Source organism: Phodopus roborovskii, unplaced genomic scaffold (assembly GCF_943737965.1).
Source record: "Phodopus roborovskii unplaced genomic scaffold, PHOROB, whole genome shotgun sequence".
NCBI classification, from domain to species: domain Eukaryota; kingdom Metazoa; phylum Chordata; class Mammalia; order Rodentia; family Cricetidae; genus Phodopus; species Phodopus roborovskii.
In genome coordinates, this window is record NW_026125546.1 from 1814183 (window position 1) to 1841244 (window position 27062).

General features: G+C 40.0%; 1 protein-coding gene and 1 pseudogene across 2 annotated transcripts in view; one reads left to right on the forward strand and one right to left on the reverse strand.

Annotated features, from left to right (window-relative positions):
* C1galt1 (core 1 synthase, glycoprotein-N-acetylgalactosamine 3-beta-galactosyltransferase 1) overlaps nt 1-21795 on the reverse strand; it is a 32131-nt gene extending 10336 nt beyond the window's left edge. Inside the window, exons 1-2 of one of the 2 annotated variants that reach the window (XM_051177130.1) lie at nt 21522-21795; nt 231-467 (exon numbers count right to left, since the gene is read on the reverse strand). In XM_051177130.1, the coding sequence (XP_051033087.1) occupies nt 231-467; nt 21522-21528 (244 nt within the window). In that variant the 5' untranslated portion in view covers nt 21529-21795. Of the gene's footprint in view, nt 1-230; nt 468-21148; nt 21311-21521 lie in introns of those variants that run through there. The other variant, XM_051177131.1, reaches the window with a different exon arrangement.
* A 3921-nt stretch (nt 21796-25716) lies between these two features.
* LOC127216504 (protein SET-like) lies at nt 25717-26577 on the forward strand (annotated as a pseudogene).
* Nucleotides 26578-27062: the final 485 nt, after the last annotated feature.

The following is a 27062-nucleotide window of genomic DNA, read 5'->3' on the forward strand; positions in this document are numbered from 1 at the left end:
TTTCTCTATATTATGGTTTATGAAACATTTTCACTTAAAACTAGTTGAAAATTATTAACTTCTTAAATAAATCTTGGGGTTTTACTCTCAAGGCAAATAAATCAAAAATCACCTTAATATCTGCCACATAGTGCTCATTTCAATCAATAGGTTTAACAGTAATATAATGAGATTTATGTAACTTCCCATCACTTTCAACAGTTAAATACTTCTTACAACACACATCTTACCTTTATGTTGGCTAGAGTCTGCATTGAAGTTCACTTGCCCCTTGAGGTGGCTGGGCTCATTATCATCTAAATGTCTAGCATGAGGGTCATTATGAAGCATATTCGGCTGGGTGTCAACCTGTTCTCCCAATAAAATACTGAATAGTTGAGAACACAAAAAAAATCCTATTGCTGATCCACAGAGGAAAGTTAAAAAATTCAGCCAAGATTTAGAGGCCATTTCCCGAGAGTGTATTTCTGTAAAAAAAAAAAAAATAATAATAATAATAAATAATAATTTAAAAATTAGCAACCTGTTATGAAATTGTAATGTGATCTACATCATCAAGAAAAAATTCTGAGGTTTAGTTATCATGGGAAGTTGATACCTTCTGTAATAAAATATTTTTAAAATGTTTATTTATTTATTTAACTTTTATGTGCACTTGTGTTTGGACTGTATGTGTGTCTGTGTAAGGGTGTCAGATACTCTGGAACTGGAATTTATAGGCAGGTGTGAACTGCCAGTGAGTGCTGGGAATTGAACCCGGGTCCTCTGGAAGAGTAGCTAGTGCTCTTAACTGATGAGCCATCTCTCCAACCTAAGAAGATATTTCCAATAGTATTTACCTTCTCCTCACCTATGACTACTCTTTCTGTGAACAATTATAAGCAAGTAATAGGTGGACTTGTATTTGCTGGCACAGAGGATCAGCCTCTCACCATGAACCAAGCTTGTTTGGCAGGATCACTTTTATTCTTGGCTCTTAACTGTAGCTCCTTCACTTTTGTAGCAAACATCACTTACTCTAGTCTTCAATGTGGAGTTAGCAAACTCTGAAGAATTAGAAATAGAATTCTTTGGGCTCTGTGAGCTACATACTGGAGCACCAGGAAAAGAGAGACTGAGCATTTGCAGAAACAAACTGAGCAGCATGAGATGAAACATTTAAAACATTAGATAATTAAATGCATGTGCCCCCCACACACAGAATGGTCTGTATCATTACCCACTTATATAAAAACATAATTCTGAGTAAGTAATACTTGGTCTGTGCGCTACTAACTGATGAGAAATTATCAACAGTTTAAGGGAGAAAAAAAAAAAAAAAAAAAAAAGGCCTAAAACTTGGGGAGGATAGGGAATGGCTACAGTTAGAGTCAGCAATGTTTTGAGACTTGGGTTGTTTTTGCAAATGAAGCCCACACTTTTAATCCCAGAACTTGGGAGGCAGAGGCAGGAGGATCTCTATGAGTTCCAGACCAGACTGGTCTACAAGAGCTAGTTCCAGGACAGGCTCCAAAGCCACAGAGAAATCCCGTCTGGAAAAAGTAAAAAAAAAAAAAAAAAAATCTGATTCTTATCCATTTTGTTACAGTTTTAAAGAACTGTGGCTACATTGGTCATGCAATTTCAAAGATTTAACATGTAAATTCGATTCACTTGAATGTGTAGAAAGGAAACAAAATTAATCGGAAAAAGTATTTAGAATGATCTTTCTCTAAATAAGTGATCCTTTTATAAGATACAGAAATCAAAACAGTTTTATAACATATATTTGAATTATAGGCTGCATTATTTTTGTGACAAATGTGGAAATCTGTATATATACATATGCTCACATTCAACTTCATTAGTTTTATTTGGCAAATGTTTGTTTTGAACTAACTGTTTTACTGCTTCATATTGGAGCTATATGAAATTGAACTCCAAGTTTATCAATAATTATTTTTTTACCAAAGCTCTCCTAATCCTAAATCTTCACTCCTGGAACTCAGCAACTAGTTGTGCTAGTGCTAACAGATGCTACAACTGGAAGTCCTGTAGGCTCGAGAATGCTTACTACTTTCGCAGAAAAAGTGTAACTTGATTCAGTACAATTTTTCCTCCAAATTTTGTAGTTATTACGCCATGGTCTTCTCACATGGGTACAGCACAAGTTTTTATCCCTTGAAGACGTTTATTTTTCACTCCCTGTAGACCCAGGTGTATGTTGAAGTACTGCCTTTGCAGACATCCGGTTCTTGATCAATGGGAGACTGTGGCCATCTGCACTAAATGAGTCTATTTTTCCAACAGCATCTGCTCGCGCTGTATCACTGTCACAACTGATCTGGAGACCTGGGGGCGGGGGGGGGCACCAAACCAGAGGGAGTAGTGATAGAAACCACACTGAGGGCCTCACACATGCTGGGCAAGCCTTTTCAGTCCTTATTCTGAGACAGTCTCACTTAGTGGTCCAGGCGGACCTGTAACTCATTCTATATCCTGAACATGTAATCCAGTTGTCTTGGCATCCCAAATGGCTAGGTTTGCAGGCCTGACTCACTGTCATTAACTATTACAGTGACCTGGAATCAGTGATCTTGCTATCAGTATTACTACTGTTGGGAACACCATGAAACACACCTGTATGAGACTGTGAACCTAATAAAGTTCTATGTGTTCTGATTCATTCACTAACTTCTTGTTCTCCAGTCCCGCCCCCCCCCCTTCCTAGGATATAATACTGAAACCTTAGGTGTTCAGGTGAAACAAACACTCCAGACACCAGTTTAAATCCAAAGCTGGAAATATTTAGTAAGAAAGGCATGACAAGCCACGTTTCTTATGCCAACTAGCTAAGTAGTAAAGGAAAGGAAAAGTTCTGGAAACAAACTGACATTGCTACTGCTGTGTACACTCAAATGACACAAGGACTTAACAGCCCCACTGATGACATGGTGAACTGCATCAAGGATTAATTATGGTATCCCAAAGCCAAAATCTAATTCAGAGCAAGGCCTTACCTTAATTCTATACAGGCCAGAGGTGAAGAAAATGATAAAGCTAGCAGAAGTTGGTCTATGAGGTCTAAAGATACAAGTGCAAAGTGAAACAGAAAATCTGAGGTAGAAACGGCAGCAAGTTATCCCAATGATCTAGCTACAGACACTGCCGAAAGCGGCTACATTACATAACATTTTCAGTGTAGATGAAATAGCCTCACATTAGGAAAAACGATGTCACCCAAGACTTTCATAAACAAAGAACAGACAATGATGCTGGCTTCAAAGCTTCACAGAATAGGCACGACTTTCTTGTTAGGGGGTGAATGCAGCTGAAGACACTAAGCTGAAGCAACTATTATTTTATCATTCTCAAAATTATATTCCCCAAATTCCCTTTAGAATTCTACCAAATTTACTCTCCCTATGTTGTGTAACTGAAGTAACAAAGCCTGGTACTTCCTTTGGCACAGCTTACTGAGACCTGCTTCTGAGGGAGAAGGCTTCTTTTCAAAAGATTACTATTCATTGTCATGGCACCCAGCCACCCAGGACCTGTTGGAGACGTGCAACATGCTTAATGCTGGTGTCACAACTGCTAACATATCATCCATTCTGAAGCCTGTGAATCAATGAGAAGCTTCAAATCTTATTTAAGAAATACATTTTTAAGAGTGCATCTGCTTTAGGCAGTGGATGGATGTGGCCAAGAAAACTGAGAACCACCTGGAAAAGATTAGGGATTCGACTTTCTTGATGTGAATGTGAGTGAGCATCTGTGATTGTGGAAGGCATCTTATAAGACCGTCATTTGAACCCTCTGGTAATTCCATGGAACTCAAGACCAGTGGAGGCAGCAACTGTAGGTCTGGAAAAGGATAGCAAGGGAACTAAAGTGTGGTCAGAGGTTACTAAAAATTCATGTTGGAACTGCAAATGAAGTCCAAATATATAACTGAGTAGAATTTCATCATAAAACATTAATAACTGAAATGTTAATTCTTACAGAAGGGCATAGAGAGGTTTGTTTCTAGAAATGGAAAACAACCCTGACAAGAACAGTGGACACTGCTCAAATGACAACATCAGATTCAGAACATCCATCCACAAACACAGCAGAGAAAGTATGGCAAAGATTTGAGAGGGTTTGGTACAATTTTAAGGGAAGTCCAATAAGCACCAATTGCTATCCCACAGCTTCCTTGTGACAAAGTGATCTTTCACAAGAGGAGGCATCAATTGATGGGGCAGTCTTCATTTCGCTTTCAGAAATAGTCGCATTACCCTTCCCTAACCTTTGGCAACACACCCCCAACCAGTGAGAAGTCAATATGAGTCCTCTCCCATTGATAGTATCACTAACTGAGGGCTTAGGAGACTCTTGTTTGCTAGCAATAGTGATAATCCCTGCATATACTTCTAGAAAACAATGTTACTGCTCAGTTGTAGTACTATGTAAATGTAACATATCCTGACAGAACCAAAACTTTTTTGATTAATTTTATGTGGTGATATTTGCTTTATTGCATAGGTCCAAAATGGAACTCAGTATCTCTGGGGTCCACTTTCATTGTGTCCCTTCTGTGATGCTCAGTTTTCAGTCACACCAGATCACTAGCACCCATCACAAGGACCTAATTTTACTGTCAGACAAATTCCTCATCTCCACTTCTCAGACTCCAGTGTTCACCAAAGTCCGTAAGACCCTATTTTATGTTTTGGAGTAACTCAAACAGACTCTCTCTTTACCAGTTTATACCCTGCTTTCTCCTAAGTGCCAACCAAGGAAGTTAAACAAAAGATCCCAAGTGAGGTGAGGTGGAGGGCCACTTAACTCAGGCCCTCAAGGCAGAACTGGTTCATCACTGCTTGGAATCAGTCTTAGGAAGAAAATGTTTCAGCAACTTCTATAGCATGTATAATGGCAATGCAGCTTCAGAATTAGGGCAGCCACACTCTACAAAGAACAAGAGGAAGGGACTAGATGTTTAGAATGAGCACCAGTGGCAGAACAAGACCTTAACTGGCCTTTGGACAGAGAGTCCTGGCTTCACCTGCTACCATGATTTTGAGGTAGGGAGAGTTAAAAACTAGTTTGGATTAGTACTGACCAATGACATACTCACATTAGATCATCTTACACTTAAGGTTCACTGGTGACTAGGCCCAAAAACATGTCCAGAGAATACAATCAATTTTTAGCACCACTGTAAGTTATGAAGTCATCTAAGAATTAGCAGATATTTAGGAAAAGCTCTATGTAACTCATGAACCTAAGTAAGAATCACCCCAAGCCCACAGTTCACAGTAGGAGCTGGCTAGTAAGCAGCTCCCTTGGATGGCCTCTGTATCAGCCCTGGCCTCCAGGTTCCTGCCCAGACTCCCTTCAACATTGAAGGTTGACATGAAGTGAAATAAACCCTTTCCTTCCCAAATTGCTCTGATCATGTTTTGTCACATCAATAGAAACCCTAACTAAGACAGATGCTCAACTTATGAGAGTTATATAGTTCAATAAACCCACTGTAAGTTGAAGCTATTTGAGTAAGGGGAAAAGCTATTTAAAATACACCATAAAAAGTTTAAGAACACATTGGACCATTTAAAAGCCTCATGCTGGAATAGCTCAGTGGGTAAGTGCTTGCTGCGAAAGCCAGAGCACCCAAGATCGATCCCTAGAACTCACAATGGAAGAGAAAACTGACTTCTGAAATATGTCCTCTGGACCTCCACGCATGTACTGCAAAAGGTAGTACTCATGCATCACGCACAGCAGTAATTTTCTCAAATTTCTGTATCATTAAACAAAACCCTGATGAGCACTGACTCCCCATGGGGTTATATTCTGATAAGAATGTCATAAAGACAAACAGTTAAAAGCCCTGGGTTCTACCATAACGGCATAACCACTGCAGAACTTCCTCCTGTCGACAGTAAAGACTTCCAGATATCAAAATATAGCATCTTGTCTGCCACAGTTGTTGATGATGATCCTTTTCTCAGGACAGTCTGTTCTTCAATTTCAGCCAAAAGGAAGCAAACTACCTGGCTCTGTTGACTGAAAACAGCACTCCTATTCACACTCCATACCTTCTATCTAGCCATACCTTCATAGCTCTACTTTACCTTGTCATCATGACAATTTCTCACCTTAAGTTGGAAACTTCAACCTTTTCTCGATTTTAATGAGCACATCGAGGCTTCTCTTTGGCATGCTCACATTGCCCCTACTGACACAGTTTGGAACCATTATTAACTTGTTTGAACACAAGTGCTGAAGACTATGACAATGGCGCTGATAACCAAGACAGCTATGAAGAGACCAACAGCAGCATGTGTAGCATGAACACCCTGAGACAGCTAAGACTGCTGAGCCTTTCCAATGCCACAGGTGTTAGTCCAACTGCTAGACCTGGCAACAAGATAGCTCTAGTTTATCTGCACTGTTTTTAAAGCTCATTCTTTTCTCTCTCTCATATATTAATTATATTGCGGCTTCGGTTTCCCTTCCCTGCACTCCTCCCCGTCCTCCCTCCCAGATCCACTGCTCCTCCAGGTTCCTTCAGGAAAGATCAGGCCTCCGGGGATATCAACCTGAACATGTTAAAGCCCATTCTTAAAGTTTGCCATGAACTTTTATATGGATGGCTCCGACACTTCCATTTTTTCCTACCCTGAATAACCTTTCCTATTTTATCTTACGGACAGATGTGTAGTTTTCTTTTAGCTTTAGTATTATGGTACCCATGGAAAGTATACAACAAATTAATCTTATCTGTAAAATCCCAGAGCCAGAGCTGGGTGGTGATAGCGCACGCCTTTGATCCCAGCACTCAGCAGGCAGAGGCAGGTGGGCCTCTGTAAGTTCAAGGCCAACCTGGTCTACAGAATGAGTTTCAGGACAGGCTCCAAAGCTACAGAGAAACCCTGTCTCAAAAAGTCAAAAAACAAAATAAAACAACAACAATAACAAAAACAAAAAACAGAAACAAACAAATCAAAAAATCTGAGTAAGATATCAGGGCAATAACCTCAAAGGTCAGAGAGAAAGATAAGCAACCACCAGTGCCCACTTACCTCCTACCAAAAGGGCCTAATCCCATCTCACCCTACCCTATCACTTCCTGTCTCTACCTCCCAAGTGCTGGGATTAAAGGTGTGAACCACCAATGTCCAGCTTCTATGGTTAACTAGTGGCTAGCACTGCCCTCTGACCACCAGGCAAGCTTTACTTGTTAGAACATAAAATGTCATACAACATTTCCCCCTTTTTGTCTAAATAAAAAGTGAAGATTTTAACTTAGTAAAACTATATACAATAAGTACAATAACTATATACAAATGTATATAGGCAATAATTACATTAATAAAGTCTAGTCCACATGCATTTGACAAATTCAGAGAAAATATTCCATTATCTATCCAATCTTGGTGAGTCCAAAGTGTTGTACTAACTCACTTTCTATCTTAATGTGTATTATAACCCCAAAATATATTTTTATGTTTCTCAACCTTATATACTTTATACCGCTTTAGTGAGTTTCTTTTCTGAGTTTGTTAACAAGTAAAACTATAGTGTTCAACTCCATCAGAGACCCATGAAGGAAATAATATTACCTGAGTAAAGAAAAAGTACAAACAACTTCTAAAAAATGTGAGAAATAACAGAAACAGCTGGCTGCCTGTCAATCATCCAATGTCCCTCTGCAACACTGGGGCATTAATCTTCGGCCTACAGGCCTAGAACATCTGACAGGCTTTTCTATGAAGCAGGACATTCTGAAGGGCTGTCCTACCTTGTCTTTGCAAAGTTCTTCAATCACTTTCTTTTGTGTCCTGCTTGTCCAATTTGAACACCATACTGTCAGCAGTCAAGGCAAGGGTAGTTTCTTGCCCAGTGGCTAACTTTTACCACAAAGAAAGTAAACTCCATATGGAATTTCTTTGATTTCCATCATCTCCTCTGAAGTAGACTGGTACTGCCAGCAGACATGTCTCAATGTCATGAAAAAGGAAACTTATATTATTAAAGCATATTCATGCCATGTTCTATAGATCTCTGAAGTGTCTGAAGACCACCTGTCTCTCTAAAATATCTGTTTGATATTGAAAACATACCTAACATAACAAGTTTGACTGTAATAGGGGACTAACTACTAACCTGCATTTCTTTATATATCCTAAATAGTTTGTAATAATAACTTTCAAGGACTACAAATTTGCATTACATTGTTAAATGAGCTGTATAGATATGATACCTTGAACATGAGTAGAAATGTGTGTACATTTCTAACAAAAATAACCTCAAATGTGTATCAATATACAAAAATCCATACCAATGTATAATACTTAAGACTAGTAGTTGCTTTTTTGGTTAAAAAGTAGATTCAATAATCTACCCTTTTTCCTATCATTTCTATATCCCCCTTTTTCTTTTCAGAACAAGATCCCTGAATCTAGTCTCCTTTGGTCAATCTTTTTCCTGACTATTACCAATAACAACTTATAACCAACCCCCCCTAAAGAGGACAAACATCCATAACCCACTGAACAACCAAAAACTGCCTGCCCCACCTCTTTGGAATGTAGACGTCATGTTCTTAAAATTACGTCCTATTGTCTGGGGGCAATGGCATCTTTAGGGAACCCTGAAAAAAACTGAGATAATTACCAAGTCCTAGGACAACTAGCTGTATCATTTGTCCAGTCTCTGTGTAACAGGAAGGTCTCCACCCTGGCTAGAATAAGTAGTCTCTGAGGCTGGACCATCTCAGCTAGCCACCTTGAAATTGTCCTGAGCTGTTTATATTCCAAAGCTGCTCTTTGTCAGCACAGTGGCATTATCATAGTCTTGGTGGAATTGTCAACTTTAGGAAGGTTCCCTGTGGCAAGTTATATCTGATCAAATGAAAAGCATTTGTTAGTTTTATAAGTTAGTTTAGACTGAATGGTCACGCTGTTTAATGAACTATCACCTCTTCTAATCAAAAAGTCTCATTTGTTCAAATCTAATACTTATGATGTTTACTTTATGGTCTCTCCTAAATTTTTGTTTTCTCTTCTAAAGCTGTTCTATCATTCAAAGCAGTATTGTTTTATTTTGTTTTGTTTTTTATAATAGGCATTAGGTCCCTTAATTGCTCTAGGCAGAGTTTCCCCCAGGGTGACAGGAATGACTGAGTCAAATTTGACTTGGGGGCCTGTGAGAGCCACGCCCCCCCCCAGGAGTTTCCCAATGGCAAAGAGTTATCTTGTCTGTAGCTTGTTGTTCTGCATCCATTGGTCCAATGTTTGCCTTTGCCACACCTTCTATACACTCCAGAAGGCAAGGGCCTTCAGTTTAGATTAGAAGAAACACTGTTTCTAGAAATGTCCTGCCTATATAATCTCTTTTTAGGTGACCTTATTTGCCTCAATTAAAACACCTGACATTTTGATTTTTCTTCTCTGGAATTCATCTGTCCTATCCAATTATCATCATGGTTATGACATTCAATATTGACTATATCTAGGATTGGATCCATTCCTCTATGGGTACTGATCTTGTCTTCAAAGGATTAATTATTCGTTTGTATTCTGAATTAGCATTTTCAATAGGATCAGATTCAATTATTATTTGTCTAGCTTCTGATTTGGTATCATCTATTTACTGCTGAAGCCAATTTCAGTAAAATTTCAGTGAAGGTTTCTTTTGGGCCCTATATAACTTTATTAGATGACCCAGTTCTCTTTTGAACTTCTTCAATTCTGTCCCAAGCACTGAAAGCTGCTGCATGGCATAGAGCCAAGATATGGTCATTTAGAGACGACTGTCTTTGTATATCAGCATAATCGCCCTCTCCAAGAAGTTGGTGTTGGGAAACTTCAATACCTCTAGCCCTATCTCATTGTTCAATGGTCCTAGCCTCATCTTTCCACCAGGTCCTCCAGTGTAATTGACGGCTAGGCTCCAAACTGCTGTAACCAAGTCTTGTAGGACAATTCTATTATTAGGTGACCATGAATTTAACATCTGCTTCACCAAAGGTGAATAAGGTTAATGCATACCATATGAGACTAACACTTCCCTAAATTTTCTCCTCAAATCTAACATTTCAAAAGGAATCCAGTCATCTCTTACACAGCCTCGGGAATATCTGTCATTTGGCAGTTGTTCCTGTATGGTGACTGGATAAATTAAGTTTGGTTGTTTGATAATCTTAGGTTGTTTATGTAATGCTGAGGTTGGTTCTCCTTTAAATTCCTCTGTCTTTGTCTGACTATCTCTTAAGGCTTGTAACTTATCAGTCAAATGGCTTTTTTTTTTTTCCTCTAGTAACTTTTTCTAAGGCCAGTATCTTGGCACTTATATCAACCAACTTGGCACTCATATCAAACAACTTTTTTGGGGGATAAAAAAAGATTTATCAAACCAATGTTTATAACTGACATTATGTAAATCCCATCTAAGTTAATTATCCCCTCATTTAATCGTTGCAATTTTAAACTATCCACTGTATAATCAGCGACCTAACTCTCTCCATTGTTATATAGTTTCCCACTTACCATAGGAAAAGCACTCTTTTTTAAAACTAATTTCCCCCTTTAAGAATTCCCAACTGTCTCACTAAATCTGCTGCTGATGATGCTGGAGCATGAGCTGTGTAGCATCTGGCACACAGGCAGCACACAGCTTGCAGAGGGCAGCTGCAGCTAGCTGATAGTATGTAGCTGTGAGCTCTCCAGATCCTTTGACCAAAAGGCAGAGATCCTGTCTCCACCTCCCCAGTCCTAGGATTAAAGGAGTGAGCCACTACCATCCAGCCTATATGGTTAACTAGTGGCTAGCTCCACTCTGATCACCAGGCAAACTTATTTTGTTAGAACACACAACAGCCATGGCCCACCCATCCAAACTAAATTAACCACTCTTCCACAAAGCCCTTCCTTGTCCCTCCACTTATACCTCCATGACACTCAGACATTATCAGAAGACTGTACCTCTCTCTACAATTAAACTATGAGCTTCCTGTATTTGTTATTTTTATGGTAGTTGTGACAAAACGCTTCACACAAATAGCATATTTTGATTCACAGTTTCAACAGATTCAGTGCATAGTTGCTTGGTCCACTGTACCTGGGCAAAACATCACATCAGTAAGAACAAGTGTAAGAGTCTGTTCTTTCATTCCAGCAAACAGGAAGCACTCACTGTAATTTTACATACTAGAAGCCTCCCAGGAATAGCTAATATTCCTCTAAACCCCATCAGCTCTGTAGCTACCAGCAGGCTGAAACCCAATTCAGCTATGAAGACTTAGATTATTGTGGAAAGGTTTCTCTTTTTACTATTTCTATTTTCATGAGAACAAAATACCCTTTATCGGCAGTATTTACCAAGATATCTACCTTCTGAGCCTAATAAATTGCCACATCTATAGATACTTCTTCCCTTTCTACATCAACAGTACATACTAACTGAGACACTAAACTTGTAGAGCCTAAATTAACTTTACCAATTATGGTGAATGCATCCTTAGATCTTCTCCAACTAAATTAAACATTAATGCATGATAAAGGTGTAAGTTATTACCACCACTACCAATGCCATAGTATTATACCAGAATTATACACCAATGCAACTAAACAAACAAAAAAAGTGTGTGTGTGTGTGTGTGTGTGTGTGTGTGTGTGTGTGTGTGTGTGTATGTATGTATAAATAAACAGCACAAAAATTACCAAGCAACTGGTAATCTGGCCAATTGTGAAGAATTGGAAATATTAAAAAGAAATCATTTAAAGGTGGCTATTTGTGAAGTGTATCACATTTTTATATACAGATATTAAGTAACTATATAGAAAATAATTGTAATAGAAAGCAAAAAGAAAACTGTAAGTAACAGAGAATAACTATCACTTTAAAAGTACAAGGTCTACAAAAGGGAAATATAATCCCACTGAAGGGTCAAGAATAAACATGGAATTAATGGAAAGGCAAGACAACATATTTATGACATATGAACAATCAACAATATATTCTTGGAAAAGGGTGAACTGAAGTTATATCAGGAATCAGTTTTCCCATCTAGACATTATATAGGTAGAATGTGATGTTAACAATTTTAAAACTCTAAAAAACTATCAAAGGCTTCAAATTTCCCGGGAAAGACTTCAAAAGTAAGGTAAATTGCAAACAATTTCAGCTAATTTCACCTCTTAGAAATAAGTACTCACCTTTCCCTCAACTAGGTTTGCTTAGTAGGTAGCTATTTGTGGAGCACATATGACAGGGCAGTTGTTTGAAAGTTATGGGAACAAAGGTGGGCAATAAAAACCCGCCTTCTGAATCCTACAAACTGCTTCTGACCACAGACCTAGACACAGATGGGCAGTCACAGCTGATACACCTCACCTGCCCTTGTAAGCCCCTCCGTCTCTGGCTAAAGTGACTTTTATGGGAATTGAAAGGCTGATACCTTCCCCATCCCTTTATTTTCTCCCTCTCCCCCAACCCCCAACCCACACACCTTTTAGGAACTGGGCAATAAGAGCTGAGACAACTAAAAAGGCAACTGCACGCACAAGGGCAATTACCAAGCCAGTTTGCATAACCAGGTAAAACACAATCTCAAAACTATCTTGGTTATACTTATTCTTGACAGAGAGACAGACTGCAACAATCTAAAACAAAATGCCAAACACCAGGGAATGAGTATCTGATTTCATAATCACAGTATTAATTGGAAACATGGGTTTTTTTTTTTTTTTTCCCAAATAGCACAAGACACAGAGGTGAAAACTATGATTCAAAGCAACAAGGAAGTGAAACCTAACAGTCTCTAAGTTAGATCTGACAGCAATCTATTAAACAACTTTGCAAAAACAGAGGACCTAAAAAAAAAGAAAAACAAATAAAAAATCTAAAGTTTCAAAGCATTTTTAAATAAACAAGAAAAACAAAACAAAAACCAAATTTGAGCAGGTAGGAAAAAGAAAGAAACAGCAAGCCTGAGGACAGAATATTTGAAATGACAGAGTCTGAGCAGCTGAAGAAAAACGGTGAATGTGAGAGCAACAAGGTCTATGGGACACCATGAAGGAAGGAGCCCAGCGCACACACTGTGGGATTCCTATGCAGGAAGGAAAGGATAGCCAAAGAAACAACCACTAGCAATCCCCAGATTCACTACAAGATTTCAGTATTAGCACCCAAGAGGCTGAACAGACTTCAGGGAGGGTGAATTCAAAGATTTATACCAGCATACATTTTAATCCATCTGTAGGCCAAAGAGACAATTCTGAAAGCATGAAGAAATGATTCATGGCCTATATGTGACTGTCAGAAGATTATCATAATTCTCATCAGAAACTCTGGAGGACAGAAGGTAGTAGGCTGATATATTTAAAGTGCTAAAAAGGAAAAAAAAGTCAACCATGAATCCTACATCTGACAACATTTTTCCTTTATAAGTAAAAGGGAATTTAAGGCATTCTTGTATAAACAAAACCCAAAGCAGTTTATAGACCTGCTCTGCAGGAAATGCAGAATCCTGAACAGTAGATGATAAGAGTAAACAAGAATTAAACACACAGGTAAATAGAAAACCTCATACTATTATAACTTTGGTTTTCAGCTCTACACTTGTTTCCATATGATTTAACAAGCATACATTAGAACAGTTTGGACACACAATGCATAAAGATGTAATTGTGTGCAATCAACAAGTGACCTGGAGGAGTTATTTTTTTTTTTTTTAAAAAAAGGCAATTCTGTATGCTTCTGAGGTTAAATGAGTATGGACTCTAACTACAGTACTACAGCTTAAGGATATTAATTAGAATTCCTTTGATAACCAAAGAAAAGAGCTGAACAATATACTTAAAAGGAAATGAGAGAGCAATGCAGTAAAGAGGGAAACAACTTGGAGGAGCCCTCCTGGTTTGTAACTACTTTAAATAACAATGGATTAAACTCTCTAACCAAGAGGCAGAGCTAGGCAGAATGGATAAACATGATCCATCTATGTTTTATCTATGAGACTAACTGCCCACCCAAAGATAGGTTGAAAGTAAAAGTACAGAAAAGAGACACTGCATACAGACAGTAACCAAGAGGACAGAAGTCCATTATGTGTGTCTAAAAACAGACAACTAAAACATATGAAGCAAAAAAATCAGCACAAATATATTTCATGATCATGGATTGTAAGACTAAAGACTGATGTATAGTCAGTATAATTAACAAAATGACCTATAGAGTCAAGCAATCTGTAGTATAATTCCAACAATTTTTCTACAATAAGAAAAATTAAAATTTATATAAGATCCCAAGAGGCCCTAAATAATAGTCAAAACAATACTGAATTTAGCAGCAAAAACAAATAACAAAACCTAAAACTTTTTGCATCTAAAGACTTTATTAAGTTAAAAATCAAGCCACATAATAAACAAAACATTAATCATATTTATAATTTGGGATTTATGGGGCTTATGTTATGTGATGAACACCTAAAAAAAAAAATCAGTGACAACAAAATCAACCCAACTCAAAATGAATGTGTTGTGAATAGTTCCCCAGAAAATACACAAGTCAGTAAGTCAAACAATTCCTCATGTCTATCATTAGTGAAATGCCAGTTTATACTCATAACAATGGCTATTACCAACAATCAGAAGATAACTAGTGTTGGCAAGCAAATAAAGAAATTGTAAGCAACAGTCCTGCAGCTGTGGACAGCAGTTCAATATATCAGGTCCTAAAAAATTAAGACTAATCATCACTGAGTATGGTGATACTCAAATTTTAATCTCAGCACTTTGGAGGGAAAGGCAGGCAGACTCTGAGAGTTCAAGGTCAGTCGGATCTACATATTGAGTTCAAGGCCAGCCAGAGTTACACAGTAAGACTCTACCTAAAGGGGGAGGGGAGGAAATTATCACATGATCCAATAATTCCACTTTGGGGTGCATACTCTAAGGACCTGAGAGTAGAGTCCCAAAGAGCTATTTTTACCCCACTAGTAGTCACAGCAAATTAAAAATAACTAAAACGGTGTGTGGGGGGGATTAAAAATAACTAAAATGGTGGGGGGAGCTGCCTCACATTATCTGCCAGATAAATGAATTAGTAATTATGCAAGGGATTATTGTTCAATTTTTAAAAATGAAGAGAACTCCAATCTGTTACAAACAGATAAAAGGAGGACATTTTGTGAAGCAAAGCAATCTTAAGGAGACAATGTGTGGTTTCCCTTAATACTTTTCAGTAAAACTCAGGCCCGGGTAGAACTTTGGTTGATGGTTGTGGAGAGGTAGAATGGGACTCAGTGTTTAAGTGATATTGAGTTTCAGCTTCACAGGATGCAGAGCTCTGGAGTAGCACAATGAAAATGGATGTATCACAACACAAATGCAAATACCACTCAACTGTATAATTAAAAATGATGAGGATTAGCATTGAAGGTGTATTTTATCAAAACAACAACAACAACAACAAAAAATCAATGTTAAAGATGTCAGTTTTCTACAGATCAATCTGTGTATGGAATGTGATCCCAGCCAAAACACAGAAAGAACGTTCAAAATTAAATAACTCTAAAAAGATATTGTAAAAGTTTTGGAAAATGAGAATGTAAGTTTTTATTTATTTATTTATTTTTAAGATCACATTACTATGTAGTCTTGGCTGTCCTGGAATCCAAAATATAGTCCAACTAGCTAGGAATTCCCAGAGATCTGCCTGCCTCTGTCTCACAAGTGCTAAAATTAAAGACCTGTGCCACCACCATGCCTGGCCAAGGAATGGATAATTCCTGAATGTTGAATTTGTGGAGGGAAACAGACTGCATATTTTATTTTAAAATCTCATGGAGGCATGATGGCACACACAATCAATCTCAGCACTTGGGGGGTGAAAACAAAAGGATCTAGGACTTAAAGGCCAGCCAAGTGTCAGCCTGGGCTACACATCAGCATACTTTCTCTTCCTCATCACTAAATCAAAAAACAAAACAATCAAACCAGAGATTAACTGAAATAATTTAAAAATTAGGTGTTAACACTGACTGGCCAATCACAGTATCTGTAAAAGCATGTGAATTAGCTACAGATTTGCAGAGCAATTCTACAGATTGAGTGCCAGGAACCACATCATTTGAAATGCCATCAGTGAGATTGAGTCTCCACCTCTTTGCATGGATGACTGACCACTATGCATCCAAAGCAACCTCAATTTCCAATTCAGAGCTTCAGATAGCATCCCACAATTACCTTACCTCCTCGGTCTCCAAACACCAGGCCAGATGTTTAGTAACCTTTTGATACCCAGTCTAGGTGTGTTTTTAAAACTATTAAGTACTGTAACACTAGAATTCTGCCTCAACATCCTCCTCCTCCAAAAACCTACAGTACTGTTCCTTCCCCAGTGAAATCTGCTCCTTCTGCAGCTCTATAGCCTACTGCACTGCAGCAAACTAATCAACTACTCTTGTCGACCCCAGACAGACACTGAGCTAGTTTTTACCAGAAAGACTTAACAGAATGAAATGGTTTGTGGAAAAACAAAAAAACAAACAAACAAGTACATGTGCAAATGTATTACATAATCCACACAGCACTGGAAAACAAAGAAGGGATGGCTTATGCAAGGCATAGCATGAGAATACTTTGGAAAAGATAGAAGCAACCAGCTGGGGCCTTTTCTAATAATTAACAATTCCAAATGCTTCTAGGAGTTAAATATTTAAAAACAGACTAGGAGAAATCATCTTTCTGCATATTTATATGGAACACTGAGAGCTTCCTAACTTGGAAGCTGGGCTATAGGAAAAACAGTTCACTCAGTGGGCAAGTCCTAGAGGCAAAGCAAGAGGCTCATGGGACAGTTACTTTATAACATGCCTTTAAAGTGTGCAACATAAAGACAAATGATTAACAACATAAAAAAATGATGAACACAAGACAGGAAAACAAAGTAGTTAAGGCTATTCAATTTCACCAATGATTCAATGATTAAGGAAAGGTGAGAGAGTGGGGGGGGGTTCTAACCTAGCATAATGGCAGGATTTCCAGTTTATTAACATACAGTATTTATTAACTGGAACTGCACTGAAATTTACATTAGAGAGATATGCCACTCTTAACATTACCATGTATTTCCCCCAATACAACCTCACTTGTTTTTACTGTATAAAAGACTTTTTTTAAAAAAGTACTGAAGCCAACATAGCACAATGTCATTGTACTTTTTAAAATAGTTAATGTGTGTGTGCGCACACACACACACACACTCACATAGTCCATTCCCTATGTTCTCCCCTCAGAGATTTTTAAATCACATTTCCTTAATCTTGGCGCTAGTGATGCTGTTGTGCGGTTGTCTAGTAATTTGTAAGACCTTTAGAAGTGTCCCCTCCTCTGTTTAGTAGATGGCAGGAGCATTTCTAGTAGTGGTGACAACCAAAAACCTATCTAGACAAGAACCAACATTCTCTTGGAGGAGTAACTCAGCTTCAGTCAAGAACCATTCCACTAGGAAGAGGCAAGGGCTGAGTGAGGACCTAGGTTCAATCCACCACAACCCATATAAAAGAGCAAGGTGCAAAGCCAGGTGTTGGTGTGGCATGCCTTTAATCCCAGCACTAGGGAGGCAAAGGCAGGTGGATCTCTGTGAGTTTGAGGACAGCCTGGTCTACAGAGCTAGTTCCTGGACAGGCTCCAAAGCAATATAGAGAAGCCCTGTCTTGAAAAAACATAAACAAAACAAAAACAAAACAAAACAAACAAAAAAAAACAACAAAATATGGTGGAGAGAAACTGAGGAAGACCTGATGGGAGATGTCATTTTGTAAATATTTTTTTTTTTATTGGTTAATGAATTAAAGCCCTGTTGGCCAATAGGAAAGCAACATAGGCAGGACTAGGAGTCAAGGAGGATTCTGGGAGATGTAGTAGGAGATTCAAGATGTAGAGATTAGAGCGAGAAGAGATCTGGACCCTCTCTCTGGTAATATAAGACCACGTGCAAATACTTAGATTAATAGAAATGGGTTAATATTTAAAACAGCTAGCCAATAAGAAATGCTAGTACTGGCCAACAGCATTATATCTAATACAGTGTCTCTGTTCTTTGGGGCTGACACGGCTGTGGGACCAGGCTGGTGGGAAAACTGCTCACAACAAAAACCCCTGAAGTTAACCCACAGTGGCACAGCCACGAAACACACACACCCCTGCACTAACCTGTTGCAGCACAGTTTCTCATACATACATAAAACACCTCAGAAAGGATATATAGAGACTAATTGCAATATTGATTATCTTTAAGGAAGAGGGTTACTAAGGTAACCAGAGAAGGGGAGACGCTTACTCTTTATAATCACTGTCTAGTACTTCCTCTAGTTAGCTTCTCTGCTCTTCCATCCTGATCTCAACTTCGTCTTTCAATTACGGCAACAGCCTTTCAGCCGGTACTTGTCTTCCTCTCTCTTCTTTCTTTACACTCTTTTGGTTAGCATGCCAGAGTGGTCCTACCATCTGAAATCAGATCCTGTCACCCATTTCCTCAAAAGCCTCTATTGCCTGCCTAACGTCATTTTCAAAAGCCCAAACCTTAAAGTGACCTTTACACAACACTGCCTCACACTGTTTTCCCCAAGGTTTTGCTTTGGACTCCTTGCTTTGTTCACTAAACACGCAGGGTCTTCCTGCTTGCAGTACTTGCTGCAAACGGTCCTCTCTCAGACATTCCTGCCTTTCACTCTCTAGCTACTTGAGCTCTTGACTTCACAGAGGTCTTCCGCAGGCACACCTTAGCATTCAGTGTCTTGGCATCTGATCAGTTAGCCTGTCTGGAAGACGAGTTACAAGTTTCCAAATCAAGAGATCTTCAATGACTTTGAAAATTCACATTTCTAACAAGTAACCTATGAACTTGATGATCCTAGGGAGCCCATTTTTATAACTAATGTTGCAGAGCCATGGAACCTAAGTCAGAAAAGCTATGAGAAACACATTAGATTCTCTAGAAACTCTACAGCACAGCCTGGAAAGCTCTTACATGTACTCCTTTATTTTGATAGCCTCAGAAAACTAACACAGCAAACAAGAATGCCAATGACTACATGGAGCTGAATATAATTTCAATTCTATAGTTAAAATGTGTTGCAGCATTCAGCTTTAATTATAGAATAATCAGGTTTCCAAATTCACAATATCCCAATATTGCCTTCCTAGGCCCTCAATACACTTCATACTGCAGGTGCAAGGTAATTTGTTTCAGTTTCTTGTTTTCTCCCACCGTTTAATGTGATTCCCTGATTCATAAAGAACAGCTCCCTTTTTTTTTCACACATAACAGATACTGGCATGTTCCTGAGTATCCCACCCTTGCGGATCCCCACCCCAAGGAGGTGGGCATTAAAATTAGGTGCAAAAACTTTAGTATAAAGCCAGGCATTGGTGGCACACGCTGTTAATCCCAGCACGCAGGAGGCAGAGGCAGGTAGGTCTCTGTGAGTTCAAGGCCAGCCTGGTCTACAGAGCTAGTTCCAGGACAGGTTCCAAAACAATACAGAGACACCCTGTCTCGAAAAACCAAAAGCAAAACAAAAAAAGGTAAGTATACTTTGACATTTGTTTCTTACCAGATTCATAGATAAAATGTTAACTTCACATCTTATGGAACAAAGTCCCCCCCCACTTCATTTAAAAGAATAAAAGCAAAGTACAAAGAAATATGTATATCGATCTTATCTTGCATGTTAATTTAAATTTTTAATTTTTTAAAAAACCTTAATCCCACCAGATTTGGTATTAAAAATGTTTCTTTTAACCTTGATAAGATTTTCAGCTATCTGTTTTACTAAAATCTCATAAAAAAATATCTTTTAAAAACACTGTACTGAAAAACCACAACTTTTGAGTGTAAAATCTAAATAGGTAATAACTTCTATTTGCATTTTATTTATAAATACACTGTCACAAGAAAATTCCAACTAATAATTTCACCACAAAAGACTCAAATTTATATTACCATGCATTATAAAGTAAAGCCGCACATAACACAATTTTCATCTCAGCAACATCACCATACAAGCAGTACACAGCCAACATATGCACAGTGGGGAACTTCGGCACACAATGAGCCAGACATTAATTCATTATACATACTCTTAAATAAACTGCTTACAAAATTCCACAATTTCCTTAATATTAAATTTATTCACAACTATAGGCTAGGATGATTTTTTCAAAAACATAACTGGATTAAAAAAAAAGTTTAAGTGGACAGTAACCACATAGTATTTGTAAAATGCTGAGTCCTCAGTAAAAAGATACAAGAAAACATAAATTTCAAGTAAATCGGAGACACTGAATAGTTTTCCACTAGTCCTGAATTTTAAGTGAGTCATACTTGCCTTCCTAAATCACTGTTTTACTTAACATATGGTGAAAAAGAGTTAACTGTTTGGTAACTTGAAACTTTATATTCATTTAAACTGTACAAAAATATATAGTAAGGCTGGCAGAAAATAAAACTGATGGCATACAATGCTGAGAATACACAATATCATGTGCATAAGGCTCAGCTGACATTTCTCTACTAAGAGACTGGAAAACTGTCATACCTTCTAAAAACTCAGAGTTCCACTTCCAAACTTACACCAGAACCAAACAACTTGTATGTGCACAGCACTTTTTCTTGGCATTCAGGCAGAGCTATCTATGGTCTATGCTCAATTTCCAGGAAATTACCATATCTCTGTCCTTTACGCGTTGCCTAACTACTCAGTCTGATGCATAAAAGTTCTAACTTTGTAACTTTCTAATTCAGAATACGTTTTTTGGTCGTTATGTACTAAAAGGCAACATGGTGGTATCTACAATGAATGAAAAAGGCTAGACTAGAAAATAATTTTTTTCCAGAATGTAAAGAACCTTAAAAGAATATTCCCGCCGCTGGTTTTTAAACACTGAAAGGGAGATACAATTTTTAAAAGAAAAGAAAAAAAAAGAAGAAAGAAAGAAACCATTCTCACTCCTGAATCAGTCAACCTAGGAGAGCATCCACATTCAAAGCAGTTTAACTGGCCAGCATCTAGAAATCCCATCACACTTTTTCCCCCCCAAGAGAGGAGGAGAAAAAAAAAAAAAAATTAAATCCTCGTGCGCGCAGCAAGCCCCGAACACACCTGGCTAGTTTACAGTCAGCCAAGGGAAACTTCCAGCCAGAAGAAACCGGCGGCAGACAAAGCTGACGGTCCAGCCGGCGGCAGGCAGCCAGGCACCCGGGACCGGGGCGGCCGGAAGGTGCTCGCACCTGAGTGCAGGGCTGCCGGCCGCTGAGCGCGCGGAGGCCGGGGCGGGGCGGCGGGCAGGACCGCTAGGCGCTGGCCCGCCCCGGGCGCCTCCCGCCCGCCCCGCGGGGCAGAGGCGAGCGCAAGGGCGGCCGCTCGCCCGCCGCCCCAGACACCTGTTTGGCGGCGCTGCCGTCCCCGCAGTCGCCCCGCCGCGGGCAGCCGAGCCCCGGGACCCGCAGCTCTCGGGCGCCTCCGCCCGCCGTACCTGACATCGGCCGCGGCTCCCTCTCGCCCCTCCCGGAGGCGGGGAGGAGGACGACCCACGACCCTCGACCTTCGCTGCCCTGGCCGGCCGCAGCACGGGCAGGGGCCGCTAGCCAGGGCCGCCCGCGGCCGCCCAGATCATCCCCCGGCGGCGGCGGCCGAGGCGGGCCCGGCGCGCGCTCCCGCCGCTCGCTCCCGCCGTTCGCTCCGCCCCTCCTCGCCGCGCGGCCTGGCCGCGGCCCGCCGACGGCGCAGTCACCACCCAGGGCTCGGCGGAGAGCTGACGTCGCGACCGCCGCGCGAGCCCCGGGGAAGGGCGGGGCCCCCGGGCGGCGTGGGCGGGGACACGGCGACGTGCGGACGCGGCGATTGGCCGTTCGGCGTCCGCCCCGCCCTCCTGCGGAGGGGGCTGGGAAGTCCCGGCTTCCTAGAGGCGAGGGGTTGGACTGAGCCCCCTTGCAGTGGGGTTGGGTGAAGGGTCTGGCTCAAGATCATGCTCTCAGGGACAGCGCCATCAGCAGGGACTGCGAGGAGAGGGGGCCTTGTGAACTGTCACCTGCGGAAGAAACCCTGACGCCTTGCTGACCTCTAACTCACTCAGCCCCCTTCACACTTTTCTTCCTCTTGTCCTCTCACGGTATCTCTCTGTCCTTAAGAAATGGGGCGTAATAAAGTATGCAGTAGAGGACTATGTGAGCAGATGTGTGTCCCAGAAGGGCAGAGACCCCAGGTAGTGCTAACGGAAAGCCGCTTGACGGAACGCACGTGTGGCGCTTTACATCTGCCTTGCAATGGTCAAGTACTTAGCAGCTTTGCAAAAAAAAAAAAAAAAAAAAAAAAAAAAAAACCCTCTGCCCTTCGAAGATGCTGTGAACCAGGAAGCTATCTTTGCTACAGAGGAAGTGGGCTGCCACCTGTTGAGGCAGCAGGGAGTGGGAAGTAAGATCTACAGACTTTGCTGGCCTTAACCAGTTTCGACAAGGTCAGGGTCCGGGATGGAAAGGCTGTGTGTGTGTGTGTGTGTGTGTGTGTGTGTGTGTGTGTCTGTGTCTGTGTAAGGCTGTGTGTGTGTGTGTGTGTGTGTGTGTCCGGGATGGAAAGGCTGTGTTTGTGTGTGTGTGTTCTGCTTGATAAATGCTCAATTTAGGCGGTTGTGAGCATACCACAACATAGCTAACGAAAGTGAGGATTTTGAAATATGACACTAAACTTTATCCGAGTTCATTTTCTGCCTCTAATACTAATGATGCTAAGTTATAGAGGACAGGCATATTTTGGCTGATTGTAGACAAAGATCAAGGAGCTTCATGCGGTGACATGTTTGTTTGTCAAGCCCTGAGCTGAAACAGCAGGATATCGTGGCAGGACACAGAAAGCTTAAAAGAGACCTAGCCAAAGAAGATAACCCATTTATTCATTGACCCGTTAGTCACATGAGTGGACTGAGCCATTCCTAAGGGCAGAGTCCTAATCGGCACATTTACTTAGCCTCCACTTTCCACTATTTAATAATGGGATTAAATTTAAACTTGAGTCTTGGAAAGGACAAGCCACATTCAAACCATTGCAGGCTGAGATCTAGCTAATGGCCCATTCATTGTGTAATTTTAAAAAGTTACTGAACAGCATGTTTGAAAAGAATAATAAACAGGGTGTGTTGGCTGTTGCTCTTAATTTGCCGTTAATTTACTTGGGTTTGGCTTTAGTGCCATTTGCTAGGATGCAGACAGTAACAATAGTGTGCCCCCTATCCCCCCGCATCCCCACAAATCTCCCAAAGTAGGTTTAAAACTTGAAGCAAAGTTGGTGATTTTAATCCAAAGGCCTCTTTTTCATATGAGAAAAATAAGGACAAAGTAATAAACTGATGGGCCCAGGCCAGAAGAGAAGGGTGAGGTGGGCGTTTTTATACCCAGGTATGTGCCCTTTCTCTGGTCTAGGACCCTCCAACTTCTCTCCCACACATGCTTAGCTCTATCCCTTTCTTTCTTAACTCCTTCTTAGCCTTAACATTCCCTTAGCACAGTTTTCCACAAGGTCATTTTACCAGTCATAAATGGAAAGGAGAATCACCTGGAAGTCAAAATGTTCTAAATATAAAACAAACCTAAGGATTCTACGTGTCCCTAATTCTATTGAAAATGACTACATTTGAAAATATACTTTATATTTGGCGCTCAAAACTGACTGGACTCCCTCATTTAAAAACAGATAAATCCCAGCCACTATTGTTGTCTGTCTGGTATTTAATGTCTCAGAAAAATATATCAAAGCTCTTGGGAGCAGACTCTTAAGTCAAAGCTCCTTGGGATAAGACCGATATTGTCTAAACAATATCCTTTTTAACCTTTCTCGCAGAGGCATGATAGTTTGCAGGGTGCCAATGTATACAGCTGAATTTGTTTACTTCCTCAGACACTTAATAAGTTATGGCTGGCCATGTGTTTATTAGTGAAAGCCAGTGTCTCTAGAGCATCCGAAAAGTTTTTTGGAAGCAATGTCCTTTCAACAATCTGACCTACATTTTCTCACAACAGGGATGTTGTGATGGTAATTTTGATGATTAACTTGATTGGATTAAGGAACACCTAGGAGATTGCTGAAGCATACTCCCGGGGGCATATTTGAAGTAATTTCCTCAGGCAATTATATCCTGGCATTTCTGATTCCTTGATGGATTCATAATATTAGGGCATCATGGTGAGGAACTGAAAAGTAGTCAACAGGACCTTTGGAGGAAATAGGTCACTGGGGTGTCTTTGGAGGATGTGTCTCTCCCTGACCCTTCCCTCTGCTCTTTGCTTTTCATAGTCCAAAAGTGAAGAGAGTTCACTAACATACACTCCTGCTGTAAAGCACATGGGCCAAGCAGCTACAGACCGAACTCTCTAGAGTCTTAAAACAAAGTGGTATTTCCTCCCTCACATTATTTATGTCATGTATTATGTCACGGCGACAAAAAAGTAAGCCACCCATCTTCCCACTATAATTAATAAAAGTTACAAGCACTATGTTGAATGTGGGAAATGAAGGAAGAAACTGGGTTCATGCTTACTTTGGAGAGCCACCTTTTCAGGTCTGGCCTGCATCCTTGTGGACTGTTGTTACACAAAGAAAAACAAGTCTCTCCTATTATAGTTTTAAATTGGGTTTGTGTTATAGACATTGAATACAATTCCTAATTGACCTAATAAGATAGGTCATCATTCATTCATTACTATATAGAAACTTTAGCACAGAATTGTAAGATGAAAATTAACACATGCAATGCAGACAAACAACAGTAAGACATTCCCTTCTCTACAGCTTTACTTTTATTTTATCCCTGTATTAAATACTCTAACCTGGCCTGGTATGGGGGCACACACTTCATCCCAGCACTCAGGAGGCAAAAGCAGATGGACCTCTGTGAATTTGAGCCCAGCCTGGTCTACATAATAAGACCTTCTTTAAAAGCTAAAAAACAAATAAATAGATTAACATATGATTTCATAAATATGTAAGTTAACATTTTAAGTTACTTACATCCACTCAAATGGAAATTGTAAAATACACCCACAAATTCTATAATGCTTCTTCACAGACACACTTGGTGGCTGTTGTGACTACTCAGAGGAGTTTATATCAGATATTCTAGCTTTCTTGAATCACTTGCTGGGGAAAGAAACTGTCACATCATAGTTACAAAACTTCTGTGGCAACTTTACTCAATAAGTAATTAAGGCTTCCAGTCAACAACCATGCAGATAATCTCAAAAGCAGATCTGGCAGCCCCAGTTAATCCTCAGATGACTGGGCACATTCCTAACCAACATCTTAACTGTAGCCATCAGAGGGATTTTGAGCAAGAATCACTCAACTAATTCCTGCCCCACAGAAAATAGAAAAATCTGTGTTTGGATCAGTGTCTTATACAACAATAGGCACATAAGATCTGGGTATAGTAGAGTCTAGTATAATCCTGGCATGTAAGGAAGTATTTGCTCATTTGTTGTTTGAATGACTAAAGCTTTGGATGATGTAGATAGAGTATAGCTACCATACTGTAATGGGTCACATACAATGCTGATATTATCTTTGATCCCTGACATCTACATTATATAAAGTTTTAAAAATAAACTCGAGTTTCTGTGACTTTGTTCCTTCTCTAAGCACCGAGGCTCTGGTCACCGGCTTCACGCCAGTTCCCTCATGCCATGGTCCCAAAATGGCAATCTGCACTCCTGCCTCAGTCCAAGAAACCCAAATCAGTTCCTGCCTCGAAGCTGGAAGACAAGTCTGCCTCCCCTGGACTGCCGAAGGAAGGAAAAGAACAGCAAGAAGCAACTGAACACATTAACGTAGTACAAAATGAAATAGACAGACTTAACGAACAAGCCAATGAGGAAATTTCAAAAGTAAAACAAAAATATAACTCCGCCAGCCATTTTTTTTTTTTTCAGAAGAGGTCAGAATTGATCACCAAAATCCCAAATTTTGGGGTAACAACATTTGTCAACCATCCACAAGTGTCTGCACTGCTTGGGGAGGAAGACGAAGAGGCTCTGCATTACTTGACCAGAGTTGAAGTGACAGAATTTGAAGACATTAAATCAGGTTACAGATTTTTATTTTGATGAAAATCCTTACTTCGAAAATAAAGTTCTCTCCAAAGAATTTCATCTGAATGAGGGTGGTGACCCATCACCAAGTCCACTGAAATCAAATGGAAATCTGGAAAGGATTTGACAAAACGCTCAAGTCAAACAAAGAATAGGGCAAGCAGGAAGAGGCAGCACCAGGAGCCAGAGCTTCTTCACCCAGTTTACTGACCATTCTGATGCAGGTGCAGATGAGTTAGGAGAGGTCATCAAAGACGACATTTGGCCAAACCTCTTGCAGTACTATTTGGTTCCTGAATGGATGATGAAGAAGGAGAGAAAGAAAAAGATGATGATGATGAAGAGAAGGAAGTCTTGGAAGATACTGATGAAGAAGGGGATGAAGATGAAGGTGAAGAAGATGAAGATAATGATGAAGGTGGGGAAGGAGAGGAGGATGAAGGAAAGGATGACTAGCACAGAAGACTCATGGATTGCAGCATTCGTTTTAAAAATTTTCTTTTATTTTTAATTTTCTCCAGTCCCAGAAAGAAGTTGCAGCCATTTCTCTCCTCTGCCTAATCTCTCTTGTGCTCAGTTGCCCTGTTTTTGAGGTCTTTTCTCAATACCATGGTTCTCGACTTATTTGGGGTGAAATGCCTTGAGCAAAATACAACAAGAAAAGAATCTCCTCCACTCTTCTGTTCTAAATTCATTTTTTATCCTTGTCTCAAACTATGGATTCAACACCAATGTGCTCTGGCTCCCTGGGCTCTGCTGGAGGCTGGGGTGGGGGTGCTAGGCCCCTGTGTAGTAGTGCATAGAATTCTAGCTTTTTTCCTTTCTCTGCATATTGAGATCAAGAGATTATACTGTGTCTCTATGTGAATACAGATAGTTAACATTTACCAACATCTATCTGTCTACTTTCTCTTGTTTAATAAAAAGAAAGAGGGGGTATA